The 17,418-nt window shown below is 48.1% G+C and overlaps 1 protein-coding gene across 2 annotated transcripts; it reads right to left on the bottom strand.

Annotated features, from left to right (window-relative positions):
* Window positions 1-1,024: 1,024 nt before the first annotated feature.
* Window positions 1,025-17,181, bottom strand: SALL2 (spalt like transcription factor 2). Of its 2 annotated transcripts, none has more exons than XM_034937274.3 (3): window positions 16,819-17,181; window positions 2,776-5,597; window positions 1,025-2,187 (listed from the first exon to the last, which is right to left on the bottom strand). In XM_034937274.3, the coding sequence occupies exons 1-3, from the start codon at window positions 16,889-16,891 to the stop codon at window positions 1,951-1,953; spliced, it is 3,132 nt and encodes a 1,043-aa protein (XP_034793165.1). In that variant the 5' UTR covers window positions 16,892-17,181; the 3' UTR covers window positions 1,025-1,950. The 2 variants fall into 2 exon arrangements, with proteins under 2 accessions (XP_034793165.1, XP_008961569.2); XM_008963321.4 differs by lacking the exon at window positions 16,819-17,181 and adding an exon at window positions 6,004-6,325.
* Between the last annotated feature and the right edge of the window lie 237 nt (window positions 17,182-17,418).

Genomic DNA, 17,418 nt, shown 5'->3' on the forward strand with positions numbered 1-17,418 from the left:
CCGTGCCCCGCCAGCTAATTATTTTTTGCAGAGACAGGGTCTCACTTTGTTTTCCAGGCGTGTCTTGAACTCCTGGGCTCCAGCAATCCCACCCTCGTTGGCCTTCCAAAGTGCTGGTATTATAGGCGTGAATCACTGTGGCTGGCCCTACCTGGGTTCTTAATCCAACTTTGCCACTGAGTGACTTTGGGCAAATCATTTTACCAGTTCCATCCCTTTAGCACTGAGCCAATGATATTATAATCTTACAAATCAGTCTCCTCGGACTCAGGTAATCCTCCCACCTCAGACTCCTGATTAGCTGGGACCATAGGTGTGCACCACCACATCCAGCTAATTTTTTGTATTTTTGGAAGAGGCAGTGTTTTGCCATGTTGCCCAGGCTGGTCTCAAACTCCTGGGCTCAAGCTATAGGCCTGTCTTGACCTCCCAAACTGTTGAAGTTACAGACGTGAGCCATTGTGACAGGGAAAAAAAAATATATGTGTTTTATTTGACCCCACCCCTATGTGCTTCCTCTGAATTCCTAATGATAAGAATCCTCCTTTGTCTTGTTGGTAGAAATTATTAGGGTTGAATTACATTTTTTTCTTTCTGATTATGACATCAGATCTCAAGGATCATAAAGTTTAATTCACCTTGGTTCTACAGATTCGCTGATGTCAGAAGGCTGATCTGTGGTTTGAGAAAGACTGAAAAGAAACAGTTTCCAACCTCCAAACAAAACCCACAGAAAAGCCTGGTGGTGGAAGGTTCTAGGTAGAGAAAATCTAGACAATGACTAGACACAGTGGGCAAATGCCTACCTTTTGGAAATGCAAACTCCACAGGGAACAATTTCCACAGAGAAGTTACATTAACTGAAGGTTGTCTTAGGACAAGGCTGAATAAAGTAAATATTTCAACACCATATGTTCAGCTTTGGCAGGAGATGTAGGTGGGAAGGGAATCTCAATGTTGGGGAATGCCCATATCACACCCCAGCTGGCTATGTAATCATGAAATAAGGAGAAACACATAAATATTTGGTTAAAACACCTTTAATGATAGAGGGAAAGACACTAATATCTCCCGTCTGTTCTTGACATTTTACTAGGTTAGGAAGCTCTGGAGCCTACAGCTTGAGGAGAAGCCATCGTTCAAGTCAGTCAATAGCAAAACCCTCACTCTCTCCTCCTCAGAACTCCTGTTCCAAATGATCCTATGTTAAGAGTAAATACTACAACTCATTACAAGACGGAGAGGCAGGGAGGACGCCACCTGGAGCTGGTCTCCCAAAGTCTGGGACTCTTAAGAACCAGACAATGACAAAGACACAAGCCCCAGCCTACGGATAGGCAAAATGGGTAGGGGTCTTGAAAGAGGGAGATAAGGAAAATACAAGGGGCCAGGGAATAAAGGAGGGAGTTATCTAAAACTAGAAGCATACTAGTGCTAGGAAATCCCCCATGATCCCTGGTACACCTCTGCACACTATGTCACTATTAGCCCAAAAGAATATTAACGAGAATGTCCACATTCACAAGAATTTGAGGCCTTTTCCCTTACATCATGTCCCTTTCTTAGTCACATAGGTACCAGCAAGCCCTATGTTCTAGCAACATTCCTTAACTCTCTCATCATTAGTTCATCAACCATGCTGACCAAAAATGCTCCTTAAAGATACGAACTTCACATTTCCCAAATATCTCCTGGGAGACCTCTTGGCAAGAAATCAGCTTGTTTCCCAACTTTGAGAGGTCATCATGAATGAGAAGCTGGAGAGGTCTTGGCACACTGACCAGCCAACACCTTTACCTTAATGTGACCATCAGGGGATTTACTGGGAAAATTTTCCTATGCCCTTCCTTCATTTCTCCCTACTTCCTAGGGTTGGGTCACCAATTACTGGAGCATCTTCAGTACCGGCACCTTCTGGAGCAGGGGGAGGGAGAAGGAATGTACAGTTTGCTACTTCTTGTCTATGATGGGCTTCTCAGGCAGTGCCTTGGGTGCAGGAGGCTGAAATAGGAGGGGGGCTGTCTTCTCCTTGGCTTCCCTGGATCCCATTGTTGGAGGCACCTTCCCAGCCACAGTTCCTAGGCCAAACAGCACTGGTGGGGCCAGGCTTGGAGTGGTAGTGGAGGTGGAGCTGGAATTCCAGGGCTTCATGGGCAGGCCACTTGACAGGAATGCCACATACTGGTTCTAGAAAGATAGGGGACCCATACCCACCAGCTGAGCAGAAAGGTCACCCCAGAGGAGTGGCACTGGGCCCTCCAGAGACAGCTGCCAGCCCTTTTTGGCTAGGCTGCAATTCCAAAGGTAGGTGCTCAGGTGCACCTACCAAAGGGAAAGGGAGAGGAAAGAGGAGGGGGAAGAAGGGTCACACCAGGGAAGCTGGAGAGGGTTCCCCTTGAGAAAGCTGCAGAGAATCTATTTTCCTCAGGTACAAAGAATGAGGAGGGAAGAAAAATTCCTTAGGGGGCCATCCCCTTGTAAGCACAGTAATTTCCAAGCTCAGGGACTAGAGAAAAGCCACTAGGGACATAACATGTTAAGAACTTAGAGAAAAAGACAAAATCAGGGCTCATAACTCTGGGAGGTCCTTTTGTGAAGCTGTTTCTGCTCTGTGGGACAAAGAGCAGCAGGTACAGAAAAACAGGCTCATGGGATCGTGGGGTCATCTTTTCGGGGAAAGGGGGAGAGCCCTGTGGAGGTGATGGAAGGCGAACAGCCAGGGACTAGAGAAAGAGCAGCAATATTCTGAGGGCCATGGGGGGCAAAGGGCTGTACCTGGTGGTGTGCCAGTAGCATATGCTTCTTGAGGGTAGCCCGCTCAAGAAAGCCCTGCCTGCAGAAAACACAAGTGAAGAGCGGCCCCTCCTTGGGGTGGGTCTTCTGATGCTCCTCCAGAGCTGCCTGGGAGGGAAAGGCCTGGCCACACACTTCGCAGGCCTTTCTGCTGCTGCTCTCTCCTGGCTCCTTTCTCATTGCCTCCTGCAGGCTCAGCTCCTCTACCAAGGTCACGCTGGTGCCTTCCCCTTCTGGGGTGAGTGCTGATGCCGGACTTGAGCTTCTCTCCGGTTTGCCCCCCTCTTCCTTGCCTCCTAAAACATCACTGCTTCCCTGCTCCATTGGCTGAGGCTGATCCAGGCTGTCAGGTGGTGGTGGTGGTGGCAAAGAAGACTGTTGAGTAGTTTTCTCATTACTGTCCATCTCCTTCCCAGCTGTGGCTGCTGCCGCCACTGTCCCCACCTCCTCCTCTGCCCCAGATGCCTCTTCTGAATCACCTCTCACTGATATTGCCTTCTCACCTCCACTCTCTGAGCCTCTCCCTGCCAGGGAATCTTCATCAGTCACATCTTCCTCTTCTTCCTCATCCTCCTCTTCCTCCTCCTCAGACAACTCCTCTTCCGGTGATGGCTGCTGGGACTGCTGCTGGGGGAAACTCCCTGCCCCAGAGACTGTAGATTGCTCGGAGCCATTCTCCTGAGCAGCTCCTCCACCTTCAGGGAGTGCAGTACCACCATTGGGGATCTGGCCCCCCAGGTGCATCCGGACATGCTGCTGCAGAGTGACAGCATTGGTGAACTTCTTCTGGCAGATGGGGCAGGAATTCTGTGCCCGGGCAGCTGGACTGGCCTTGTGGCCCACGAAATGTGCACGCAGATTACCCCTGGTGGAGAAGGCTCTGCCACACACTTTGCATTTGAAGGGCCTCTCACCTCCATGTTGGCCATAATGAAGGCGTAGGGCCCGAGGACAGCTAAGCACCCGGAGACAGATGACACACTGGTTAGGTCCAGAAGAGGCTGAGGATGAAGGTGCAGGGGCAGAGGTGGTGGGGGCTCCTGAGGCAGTTGAGGTCACTGCCACAGCTCCTTGCCGGTCAATCTTTTCTACCAGTTGCTGCAGCTTTGATGTCTCAGAGGGTGAGGCCCCCAAGGGCTCTAGCACATAGGGGAAGGGGAAGCTGCCAGTGGACTTGAAGTGGTTGGTAAGCAGTGCCCAGCTTGGTAGTGAAGTCACCAACTTACTTAGTTGCATGCGAGTTGCCGTGCTACTTTCTGCCACTCCACTGATGGCTGAGCCCTCACTCCCTGGGGGGGTGTTTTCATCAGCTTTATTCTTGGGTTCCACTGCTTTCATGAGCACAAACTTATTGAAAGCAGGGAGTCCTGGAGCCGTGGCTGTGCCTGCACTGGTGGAGAGCAGAGTCAGGCTCTCTGTGGCACTGAGTGCTGTTGTGGAGGCCACCAGAGGCTTGCGCTCAACCCCTCCACCTGGAGTGGCTGCCTCCTCCTCGGCCTTCTCTGGTGGCACGGACATACCATAAGGCAAGCCACTGCTGGTAATGACATAGTCTAGGTGCTCTGGTACTGGGTGTGGGTTCATCTGCACATGTGGGTACTTCTCACGATGCCGGTGGAAATGCACTTTGAGGTTGCCACGGGTGGTAAAACGGTTTCCACAGACATTGCACTTATAGGGCCTCTCACCCGTGTGGGAACGAAGGTGGATCTGCAGGGCACTGTCACTGCCAAATACTTTGGCACAGAAGCGGCATTTGTGCCTTCCACCAGGCTTCTCCAAGGGACCCATCACTTCTCCGTAGCTCAGCTCACCACTTCCATTCTTTGGCTTCAGGAGCCCTGGGGAGGCAGTGGCCTCAAGGCCTCGGGCTGCCCCAAGACACTGTGCTGCCAGTAGTCCCGTGGTGCTTGGGAATGCCAGATGAGGCGAGGCAATCAGCTGATCTGTGCTGCCTGGCAAGGCTGGGGAAGGGGCAGGGGTGGGTTTGTGGCTTCGCCCAACCCCTCCAGCAGAGAAAGGATGCTGTGACCCCAGTGGGTGGTAAAGGTGGAAGAAGGCCTGCTTGGGCGTTTCTGCCCCTGAAGAGGAAGAGGAGGAGGAGGAGGAAGATGCCAGTGTCTTGCTGGTTTGGACAGGCTTGATGGGGCTGAAGAGGGGTAGTAGGGGCTTGGTGGAAGAGGCAGTCCCTGTCCCAGGTAGCTCTGAGGGACTGGCAGGGGCACCCACCGTCTGGCCTAAGGAGCCAAGCAACAGCACCTGCCTGCAGATTTGCTCAGTCATCTGCATCTGATGGATCTGCCGCTGCTGCAGCACCCGTAGCTCTTCCAAGATCAGGGGGATATTCAAGTGGCCACTGCCTACCCCTGGGGGCGGAGGGGGTGGTGGAGGAGGAGGGGGTGCAGGGGTCGATTCTGGAGGTAATGGGGTTGCTCCCAGCTTGGGACTGGCCAAGATCAGGCCCCCGCCTCCCCCAGCCGCTGTACCTGTGGCAGCGACCAGGAAATGCCCTGAAGACTCCTCTCCTCTCCTCTCTGGGCCCCAGGTGGGATCCGTGGGCACGGAGGACCCAGAATCTGGGGGGTTGCTATGCTCTGTGTCCATGACCTGAGGATTATTGTGACCCTCAGGCCGGGGTTCAGAGGAGGCCGAAGAGTTGTTGGGGTTCTCCTGGCCCCCAATTATCACCATTACAGGAGGGTCAGTAGAACATGCGTTCTGGTGGGCGAGGAATTCAGTTGGGTCAGTGAATTGTGCGCAGCACTTGGCACAGACTTGGGGGTGATCCTCCTCGCTAGCATCACCTGGGGAGAAGACAAGGAGAGAGAGCGTGGGTGGCGCAGTTGAGTTGGGTATACCGAGGCTCTAATTAACAAGGAGGCCAGTAACCGCTAGTTGGGGGTGGGGAGATGAGCTCACCATCAGGGCCATGCAGAAGTCTAGAGCTCAGGCCTGATGAGTGTGGACAGGAGACAACCCGGCATGGGGCAGGGGGGTGGGGAGGGAGGAGGGGAGGGGGGCAAGAGCATGCTACTCCCCTCCTCAGCCACCCTCCCTTCCCCAGGCCACAAGCGAGTTCACGGAATAGGTGTGGGGACAGGGGCCTACGCAGAGAATCATGCATTTTCTCCCGCCCACCGAAAGTCTTCGCCGCCCCTGCGCATCCCCCTCCGCCCCCACCCCTGCCCAGCCCGACCGACCCTACCGCACCTCCGAGCTCTGCCGGCTCCCCGCAGGGCACCCCGAGACGAGAGCTCCTCCCGGATTCGTGCGCCATGGTTGTGGGGGAAGTGGAGGGCCAGGTGGGGTGGGAGACAATGGATATTGGGATTGAGGGAGGCGGCGGTGGCCGCTGGGTCTGCGGCAGCCTCTGCACCCAGCGGCCCAGACTGCGGAGATGGAGATCGGCAGCGGCGGGGGCAGGGAGCAGCGGCGGAGGGGGAGGGGAGCGAGGAGGCGGGGAGAAGCTGGAGTGAGAAAGCGGGGAGAGGGGAGATCTGGGAGGAGCTGATGAGGAGGGGAGTTTATGGGGAGGAGCTGCTGGGGAGGGAGGCGGGAGCTAGAGGAGGCGGGAGAAGGGAGCGCTAGCGGGGGCGTGGGGGCGGGAGCTCAGAGCTCGGGAGAGTTTCCGGAGGCGCAGTGACAGGTGCTGTGAAGCACTGCGGGGGTCCACCTTTCCCGGTCCCTGGCCAGCTCCCCCCATCTGCAGATGCCTTTGCCCAGGCCTACCCTCCTCCCCCCGCCCTCCCCTCCTAAGCTCTAGGGGCACAGTGGGAAACGTAGCCCTGCTCAATGGAGCAAGGCGATAGGCTTCTCTTATTTTTCTTTGGATAAAGGATCCGCTGAGCTTGGAAAAAGTGGATTCCAGAGAGGGTCGTCTGATCTCCTCAGAGGTCTGAGGGCCAGAAGAAGAGGGGGAGATCAGAACATCCACTCCTCACCAGCACACACACCCCAAAATATTCGAAGTTTTGTCTCGTCTTTCTCACTTCCATTCCCACCCTACCCCCATCCCTCTCCACAAAAGAAGTTTCTCAGGGTGGGCGGCTGCAAGGTAGAATTTCCCAGGAAGTCATTTCAGGACTCTCTGCGGAACACTAAGCCCCTTCACTCCCCGCCCCTCCTCCCCCTGAATAATAGCTGAATGCAGGTTACTCCGCAGATCGCCCAGCCTACACAACACCTAATTTATAGAGTCCATGCTTATTTAATAAGCCATCTCCTATTTAGTACCCTCTTCCTCCTCTATTCTCCTCTTGCAACATTCCTCACACCGTCACTATTAAAGACAGTGGGTTTGGGGAGATGCTAGCCTGCAGAGGCCTACGGAGGCCTACCCAGCTCTAACCTGGGGGGAGGGGAGCCCTCTTGAAACAATGCGGTAGGAGCTACCAGGCAGCCCTCAGTGTCTAAAGCCCTTTCAGCCCCAGCCTGATTTGAACGCTTAGAAATAGCTAACACCTGCTCACCATCACAGAGGCAGCCTCCTATTCAGACTGGATAAGTAAGAATAAAATGCCTCCTGGACCAGGTATTCTGGCATTCTCTTTTTTACCATGAAATGAGTCTTAAAGTGCTTCCCACTTCCTAAAATACTTTCTCTTACATGCAGGAAGTGACCACAAGTCCTTGGTTTTGTGTTTTCCCTGGGCATCAGTAAACCTAAATTGTTTTAATCCCAGTTCTATTCTTGCCTCACTGATGAAACTGAGACATGGTGGTCAGTCACACCATGTTATACCACCGTTTCCCTCTTCATAAAGTGGTAATATTGTAGCTGCAGTATCTTACTCAGAAAAATATTGTGGGGACAAAAAATTGAAAAATTGGACAATATTAATGTGTAAATCAGGTATGGTGGTGCACACTTGTAGCCCCAGCTACTTGGGAGGCTGAGGCAGGAGAATTGCTTTAGTCCAGGAGTTTGAGGCTGCAGTGAGCTGTGATCACACCTGTGAATAACCACTGCCCTCCCGCTTCGGCAACATAGTGAGGCCCCATTACTTTAAAAAAAAAAAAAAAAAAAAAGCCAGGCGCGGTGGCTCACTGTAATCCCAGCACTTTGGGAGGTGGGCAGATCAAGAGGTCAGAAGTTCCAGACCAGCATGGCCAACATGTTGAAACCCTGTCTCTACTAAAAATACAAAAATTAGCTGGGCATGGTGGTACACGCCTTTAATCACAGCTACTGGGACGGCTGAGCCAGGAGAATGGCTTGAACCCAGGAGGTGGAGGTTGCAGGGAGCTGAGATCGTGGCATTGCACTCCAGCCTGGGCAACAAGAGTGAAACTCCGTCTCAAAAAAAAAAAAAAAAGTCTAAAAAAATTAATATGTACATGTGAGATTTTTAAAGTTTGGGGAGTCCTGAATTTTATCAATGAGATAATTTACATTGTCAGTAGCAAAATAATCGAAGTAACCTTAAATACACATATACTAAAATTAGATCTGTTTTCCATGTTGTTTGTTAATCTTATTAATTTCTGAGGTAAGATATTGGCTAATATCAGCGGCATATTTCAAAGGTAGGAAGTCTTATTGCAGTGGGTGGGGGAGCTGAAACGATCTATTTAAAATATTAGTAACATCCACTTTACTTCTCAACATAAATTTTGCCTGTGTTTTTAAACTTAAAACAGTTTACTGAATTATGTTTTGAAACTTCAGATAATAAGGCTCTTAGCATTGTGAGTCATAATTCTGAAATCGACGGGTTCTGTGTTTCCAGGCCTGGACTTACAAATGAGGGAGGGGGGTTCTATTTCAGTTTATGGCAAGTCACAGTTTTGTGCAATGTGGTTTATTTTTACAGATAAGGAAACTGAAGCTTGGAGAGGTTAAGTGACTTTTCCAAGTTCACACAGTAATTCAGTGAAGCAAGCATTCAGAATTTTGACTCCTGTCCAATGCTTTCTCAAGCACATCAACATTGTATGGCTTCCCTAATGCTAGAGAAAGGGCCCTGTGTGGCTTCTACCTGCCATTTGCTCCCTGGCCTTAGTCAGGGAGAGGGAATCAGATGGAGGCTTTCTACTGAGCATTTGTTAATTAGCATTGAACATTTGATATCCAGTTGCTGTTTTGTCAAGTCTTCTGACAAGAAAAGAAATCCTTTTCTTTTCATCTTCTCCTGGGAAACACTGTCCCCTTTCTTGCAATTAATGAAATGTGCTTTCTGATGCGTAATTCGATCTAAGCTCTTCTTTAAGGTAAATTTAGTCCCTGGTGAAAGGTGACTGGATCAACAGCCACCTGTAAGAGGAACCCTCCATTTCTCAGTACTTTGCACTCACTGCACATCCTGAAAAGGGGGGCAGGATTCTTACACAAACATGAATGAAGTCACAAATGCAGGAATAACCGAAACTGGTAATGGTGTCCCTAGATAGCAGATAAGGTGAGGTAAGCTATCTCCGGTCAAATGTGAAGTCCGGGGTGGGACTAAGACCTGGACAAGCTTGTTTAAACTTATAGAGAGCTGAAATGACAAAGAAAAGGGAAACCAGGTGGCTTCCCTTCTAAATCTAGTGTCCCATCAGATTGCTTCTTTAGGCTTCAGAGAGAACTGTTCGGGAGAACAAAGAGAAAAATAGGTGGGTTGTATGTAGCAGGGTGATACATTTGAACAGCGGTTTTCAAATTTTGCTGCCCATTAGGATTACCAGAAGAGAGTTTTAAAATTTGTATGTTTAGGTGCAGTGGTCTGTTCCTTGGAGTCCCAGCTACTCTGGAGGCTGAGGCGGGAGGATCACTTGAGCTCAAGGGTTTGAGACTCCATCTCAAAATCTCAAAAAAAAAAGAAGAAAAAAAAAAGAGAGAAAAGAAAGTTTAAGCACAGTGGGTAGCTCATGCCTATAATCCTAGCACTTTTGGAGGCCAAGGCAGGAGGATTGCTTGAGGCCAGGAATTTGAGACCAGCCTGCATAACATAGTGAGACCCCCATCTCTGCAAAAGCAACCAACCAACCAAACTTAAAAAAAATCCCTATGTCCAGGCCACATCCCAGGCTAATTAATTCATAATCCCTGAGGATAGGATCCAGGCATTAGTTTGATAAAGCTCCTCAGGTGATTCCAATGAGAATACAAAGATGGTGACACAATGATGAGACCCACATGGAGGACTGCCCTTTCCATCATACCTTCCACCCTGCTCCTCACAAATCTTACCTGAGCTAAACTTGGCCACAGTTGGGACACAGACAAAATGAACTCTCAATGCTAAATCTTCCCATCAGGTCCCCTCCCTACAGTGCCCACAACCACACATTAACTTCCTTGTATCCTTTCCCAGTGAAAAATCTGCTTCCATGAATAGAATTTGATATAATTTACACCTTACTGTAAGTTAAATGATTGCATTTCTTTCCCAGGTATGGGTATCTTGAAGCATATTTTTTTCTTTTTTAATTGATATTTGAGCCATATTTCTTTTTTTTCTTTTCTTTTTTTTTTTTTGAGACGGAGTTTTGCTCTCATTGCCCAGGCTGGAGTGCAATGGCATGATCTCGGCTCACCGCAACCTCCACCTCCCAGGTTCAAGCGATTCTCCTGCCTCAGCCTTCCCAAGTAGCTGGGATTATAGGCATGTGCCACCAAGCCCGACTAATTTTGTATTTTTAGTAGAGATGGGGTTTCTCCATGTGGGTCAGGCTGGTCTCAAACTCCCGACCTCAGGTGATCCGCCAACCTCGGCCTCCCAAAGTGTTGGGATTACAGGCGTGAGCCATCGTGCCCGGCCACCATATTTCTAATTGTAAGGTGAAAGGCTTTGTTCTACAGAGTTCAAGCATTATCCACCCATTAAGGCTGGAGTGCAGTGGCACAATCATAGCTCACTGCAGACTCTACCTCCCAGGCTTAGGTGATCCTCTCACCTCAGCTTCCTGAATAGCTGGGACTACAGGCATGCACAATCATGCCCAGCTAATTAAAATATTTTTTTCTGTAGAGATGAGGTTTCACTATGTTGCCCAGGCTGTCTGGAATACCTGGGCTCAAGGGATCCTCCTGCCTTGTCCCCACAAAGTGCTGAGAGTACAGATGTAAGCCACTGCCTCTGGCCCACTTACTTATTATTGACACTGAACAATGCTAATTGGTAGCTTCCATAATTACGAATTGATTCTGTAACTATTGCTACTGACTACTTCTTAGGGAAATATCTCATCTTCTCCTCCTTACTCCTCTTTCCTAAATGTAGACACATAATAATCCTTTGCAACCCAGACCTACTAATGTAACTATGGCCTATGTAACACAGTAGACTAACAGGCACAATGATTGGTACACCTGGTGCTAAGTGAGAAAAAGATATCTGTTTCCAGAACAGGAATATCTTAGATCAAACATAAGAATGTTCTTTTAATGAAAATTTCTTTGACTTCAAAGGACTCAACACTTAACATGGAATTCATACCATTTTGGAGCTGGGACTTTAGAGATTTGACACTCTCATTGTCATTGTGCACAGTGATTCAGACCTGAGTTAAAGTCCCAGCTCTAGAACATTCTAACCTTTGTGATCTTGGGAAAATTTCTTAATCTCTCCCAGAGTTTGTTTTCTTATTTTTTTTGGGGACAGAGTTTCACTCTTGTTGCCCAGGCTGGAGTGCAATGGTGCGATCTTAGCTCACCGCAACCTCCGCCTCCCAGGTTCAAGCGATTCTCCTGCCTCACCCACCCTAGTAGCTGGGATTACAGGCATGTGCCACCACGCCCGGCTAATTTTGTATTTTTTTAGTAGAGACGGGGTTTCTTCATATTGCTCAGGCTGGTCTCGAACTCCCAACCTCAGGTGATCTGCCCACCTCGGCCTCCCAAAGTGCTGGATTACAGGCACAAGCCACCGCACCTGGCCAGCTTTTTTTTTTTTTTTTTTTTTTTTTGAGACGGAGTCTCGCTCTGTTGCCCAGGCTGGAGTGCAATGGTCGCCCAGGCTGGAGTGCAATGGCGTGATCTCGGCTCACTGCAATCTCCGCCTCCTGGGTTCAAACGATTTTCCTGCCTCAGCCTCCCAAGTAGCTGGGATTACAGGTGTGCACCATCACACCCAGCTAATTTTTGTATTTTTAGTAGAGACGAGGTTTCACCTTGTTGGCCAAGCTGGTCTTGAACTCCTGACCTCAAGTGATTTGCCCACCTCAGCCTCCCAAAGTGCTGAGATTACAGGCGTGAGCTGCTGTGCCCGGCTGATTTCTCTTCTTTAAAATGAGGGTACTGCCATACAAAGGAAGGAAATTCTGATACATGCTACAACATGAATGAACTTTGTAAACATTATGCTTTCAGACAAATTTGACTTTGAGAAAAAAAGAGAAAACATACTAAGTGCAATAAAGCAGACACAAAAGGACAAATATTGTATGATTCCATTAGTATGAGGTACCCAAACATTATATGAGTCCATTAATATGAAATTTGGCAAGTTCACACATACAGAAAGCAGAGTAGAGGCTAACAGGGGCTGAGGGAATGGGAGAATGGGGATTTATTGTTTAACGGTTACAGAGTTTCTGTTTGATGATGAAAAAGATATTGAAACAGCAGTAATGGTTACATAACATAGTGAATGTACTTAATGCCACTGAATTGTACACTTAAAAATGGTTAAAATGGTAAATTTTATTACACATATTTTACTACAATAAAAAAATTTTAGCCAGGTGTGGTGGCATGCACCTGTAATCCCAGCTGTTCAGGAGGCTGAGGAAGGAGAATCTCTTGAACCCTGGAGGTGGAGGTTTCACTGAGCCGAGACGTGCCACTGCACTCCAGCCTGGGCAACAGAGTAGGACTTGGTCTCAAAAAAAGAAAAAAATTTTTTTTGTAATAATAAGGGAGTTGGGGCTGGGCGCGGTGGCTCACGCCTGTAATCCCAGCACTTTGGGAGGCCAAAGTGGGCGGATCACGAAGTCAGGAGATCGAGACCATCCTGGCTAACACAGTGAAACCATGTCTCTACTAAAAATATAAAAAATTAGCCAGGCGTGGTGGCGGGCGCCTGTAGTCCCAGCTACTTGGGAGGCTGAGGCAGGAGAATGGCGTGAACCCGGGAGGCGGAGCTTGCAGTGAGCCAAGATTGCACCACTGCACTCCAGCCTGGGCGACACAGCGAGACTCCATCTCAAAATAATAAAAATAAAATAAATAAATAAATAAAAAATAATAATAACGGAGTTGGGAGGAAAAAGAGGAAATGCAAAAAGGGCCTAGCACAGTACCTGAATGCTCCACAAATATTAGCCATGGGTGTTAGTTATTATTTGAATGTCAAAAGCTGAATGAAGCCCTGGGGTAAGAAAGGTCACATGTGCCCAAGGTCACATAGCTTCAAGGTCCACACTAGATTGAAAACCAAGTTTTCTGTTTTCTTATCTAGTACTCTGTAACACCAGGACTGAGATAGTCTCTATTCCAAAATGTGTTTTTTCTGATCTGGGAATACCTAGGTTGAGTGGCCCAGGGATCAATAACCTGAGAGATGAGGCTCTCTACTTCCAAATGTAAACAGAGCCCCCAAAACTCTACCTTTGCCTTCTTTCCCCTCTTGCTGTTCTTGCTGTCTGCCAACTTCCATCTAAAGTACTCCCCTCTCTCCCTTTAGATCTGTTTGGCTGCTGTCCTGGTTTCTCCTTCTCACTAAATATCTGGGTTTGTGATCGTTTCCTTTATTTCCCAGATGTACTGGTTTGCATTTTTCCCCCAGTCACATCCTTTGTGTTCTCTAATCCAGATTTCTAGACTCTGTAGGGGAGAGAGAAGGTTTTTTTTTTTCCTCTCTAGAGTTTTTAAGTGAATAGAGTATTTCCTGCCCATCACTTATATGCAATAACTATTCTGTTAGGTTTTGATGCTCTGGTTAGGGAAGCTGAGCAAAAACGGCTGGAAAACAGATTTTTCAGACTGTTTCTTGGTGATGTCTTAGGTCACTGCAGAATTTTGGCTTTTAAAATATGTAACAAAGGCTCAGCATTTGCATGTTGTATATGGCACATATTGCTTAAAAGAAGGCAAAAGACTCCTGGAAACATTACTGGCACCCTAGACTACTGACTAAATGTCTTCTGATACTCATGATGATATCCATAATTTCACAGGTACACCAAAGGATACATGTGCCCCTAAATAAGAGCCCTTCCTCCCTAACTGTGGAGCATGCTCTGGGGTAGAAGGAAGTCAGATGCCTGAAGATCACATAAGTGAATAGAAACCCTGTCTATAAAAAATTAGGGAAAAGGAGAGCTCTCATTCTGTTTTGCAGAATGGATGCTGCCCCATTCATGATTAAGAAAATTTATTAATTTAAAAGAAAACCAGAAAATGTGAAATTTATATATTATAAGCTTATAAGATCCAGGAGGAATTTTAGATATGATCAAATAGAGCCACCTCATTTTGCAGATGAGGCCCAATGACATCCAGATCATAAGTAGCCTAGGATCTTTCACTCCAGGGGAATTCTGATGAGAAAATCCTTAGGCTTTCTTACAGTAGATCTTAACAGAGGGTGCTACTGCTTCCTTGCTCCTTACATTTGTTTCTGCCTTTCATAGCTCAAAGGCAAATTTTCATCAAAAATTTGTTGATGCCATTGGGTTTAAACCTTTACTGTTTCTATGGGGATGGCTTTGTAGCAGCATTACCACGCCCCCAGGTGGAAGCTATATCTTAAAGGGCTTGAAAATCCATTCAAGACAGCCGCTAAAGATAGCTTTTGACTCCCTCACAGAAGATTTTTCCTCAGCTATGATATGGGGAATGGGTGAGCAGATGGGAGAAATAGGAAAAAGAGGAGAGAATGCTTCTTGGGGGTTTGGAGGGGTGTTCAGCATAGTTCCACAATCAAACCAGCAGGAGAGCAGAACTGTGAGGCAACTCTGGGGAGGAGTTGAGGCTCTAGGGGAAGTCTCCTGTAGAGCACAAGCAGGAAACATCCGGCCTATAGCAGCATTAAGAAAGGCTAATGTGTCTCAGGAGGGAAGGATGCCATCACCATAGAACCTCTAACTATGGGCACAGTAGGATCCCAGAAAAGCAGTGTTTCAGGGAGGATGCGTTCTGCCCAAAACATGTCTGTTAAGGTTATTTTGTAGCACATGGAGCGCTGATTTGACCTCAAGTTTTTGTTTTTTAACAGGTGGAAAGGCAAGTTTAATCTATAATTTTAATCGCCACCAATACAGTCTCTTAGAGCTTTTCATGACAGGTCTCATAAAGAAATGCTGATGGCCGGGCGCGGTGGCTCACGCCTGTAATCCCAGCACTTTGGGAGGCCAAGGCGGGCGGATTACGAGGTCAGGAGATCCAGACCATCCTGGCTAACACGGTGAAACCCCGTCTCTACTAAAAATACAAAAAATTAGCCGGGCGTGGTGGCGGGCGCCTATAGTCCCAGCTACTCGGGAGGCTGAGGCAGGAGAATGGCGTGAACCTGGGAGGTGGAGCGGGCAGTGAGCCAAGATTGCACCACTGCACTCCAGCCTGGGCGACAGAGTGAGACTCTCTCTCAAAAAAAAGAAAAGAAAAAAAAAGAAATGCTGACGTTTGCCAAGAGGTTCCTGAGTTTTGGTCATACTACAGCACTTGCAGGCAGTGTCACTGCATTCACATATAATGATAATAACGATATTCACACATATTAAGCACTTATTTATGCTGGGTACTTTACTACATATATTAAGCACTTATTTATGCTAGGTATTTTTCCAAGGGATTTACACATATTAACTCATTTAGATTTTCACAACAACCTAATGAGGTAGCTAGTATACACATCTTTATTTCACAGATGAGGAAACTGAAGCATAGAGAGGCAAAATAAACCAGCCAAGGTCACATAGCTAACCAAGTGGTGGAGCTGGGATTTGTCTAAAAGTCTGGTTTCAGAACCCTTGTGCTTAATCCTATACTATACTGTTGGGTGTATCAACTGTATGCTAAACTGTATGCCTGTCTGGAGCCAGGACTTCCAGACTTTCAGTCTGCACATATGGAGCCATACCACTGACAAGTATGTCCAAAACTTCTTTGATCCTAAGAATTACCTGGACACTTGCAAAATATATAGATTCCCACACCCTGGCTCAGATGTACTCACAATCAGGCAAGTTTTTAAAACCCAGGTTTAGTGGAGTGAGCACCACCAGCCAGCCCTGAGCATTAGGAAATTGAAGTTTTTGTCCTGATTTTGCTTCTGTCTCTCAGACTGAGCAATTTCACTCTTCAATTCCCTGCTTGCTCTACTGTCTGCCTGTCACTTAACGGAATGTTACAAGAATACATACAATTTTTCCCCCTCATAAGGGACACCTGTTGCTTCAAAAACACGGTATCCTCATAAAATGATATGCATGTAGTAACAGGTGTATTTTCTTGCACTTCTTTTTTTTTTTTTTTTTTTTTTGCTTTGCTTTCCTTGAAGCACAAACCTAAGCCCCTCATCCAGACTTAGCCTTCAGCTGTCCTCCAGGTGACACGCATACACACCCCAAACCAGGCTGCATTCTGACCGACCTTAGCTCTCTCCCTCTGGGAGCTCTGATCGGCTCTCAGTTCAGCCCAACAATGAGAAACTTTTTTCTCGTCTCCCTCAGGGGAGCCTTCACGTTTATCCAATTCATTCTCTTGCAACCCAACTCTCCAGAAAGAAAAGGGGGGAAAATCCCACCCCTAAGAGACGGTCTTCAGGTCTGAGGACGTTACTTAGCAACGGCACAAAGACCAGTGAGCAAAGGGAGACCTGAGGAGAAAACTCTTGGGTGGGGAGACAGAGCCAGTTTGAAAACTCCATTTCATCCAGAGAAAAACAAGGAAAACACAAACAGAATCAATCCCAAGTAACAAGCGGGGCTTCTCCCCAGCGCAGGTCGTCTCTTACTCCCTGCATCTCAACTCCTTCAAACCCCCAGTGACCAAGTCCGCCCCCGCCTGGTTTCGCCCATGGCCCGTGTGCCCTCCCCTTGCCCTGGCCTGACCCACACAGGCTTGGACTTAGGGGCCCCCACCCCTCCCCAGGCACCCACCGTTCTCAGACGCGCTGGGACCTTCGCAGTCCGAGATTAACTGTTGGGGTTTCCGCTGCTTTCGCCGAGACATTCCCGGGTAGAGAGTTGGGAGAGGGAGGGGCAACGCTCACTTGGTCTTAACCAGGGTGACCTGGTCTCGTCTCCCCCTTGGGTCCGAAGCCAATTGATGCCTCTCCCCCAGCGCAAATCACTGTGAAGCAGAGATGTTCTTCTTTCCCAGAGACAGACAGACTCTCTCTCTCTCTCTGATTCTCTGTTCTTGACTCTCTCTCTTTCTCTCTCAATCTTTGCAAGTCTTTAAAGGGGAGACGCCCCCTTTTTTTCTTCAGCTTCTTCCCTACGCTTCTGCAGCTCCCATTGTAAAAGCAAAAATCCTAATCTTTCCGCACACTCTTTTCTTTTGTACTGCAGAGGAAAGGATTTAACCCTCTCCTCCCTGCAAGGGCCCTGGGCCTCTCCCTGTGCTGTCTGTTCAGAAACTGTCCCTGGCTTGTTTTTCTAACTCTTCTTCCAAGATCTTCACTGTGCTTTTTGGTTCTGTCATATTTCTATGCCCCTCTAATAATGTAGCTGCTTTTAGGGTATAAACTGAAATAA

This window comes from Pan paniscus, chromosome 15 (assembly GCF_029289425.2).
Source record: "Pan paniscus chromosome 15, NHGRI_mPanPan1-v2.0_pri, whole genome shotgun sequence".
NCBI lineage: Eukaryota > Metazoa > Chordata > Mammalia > Primates > Hominidae > Pan > Pan paniscus.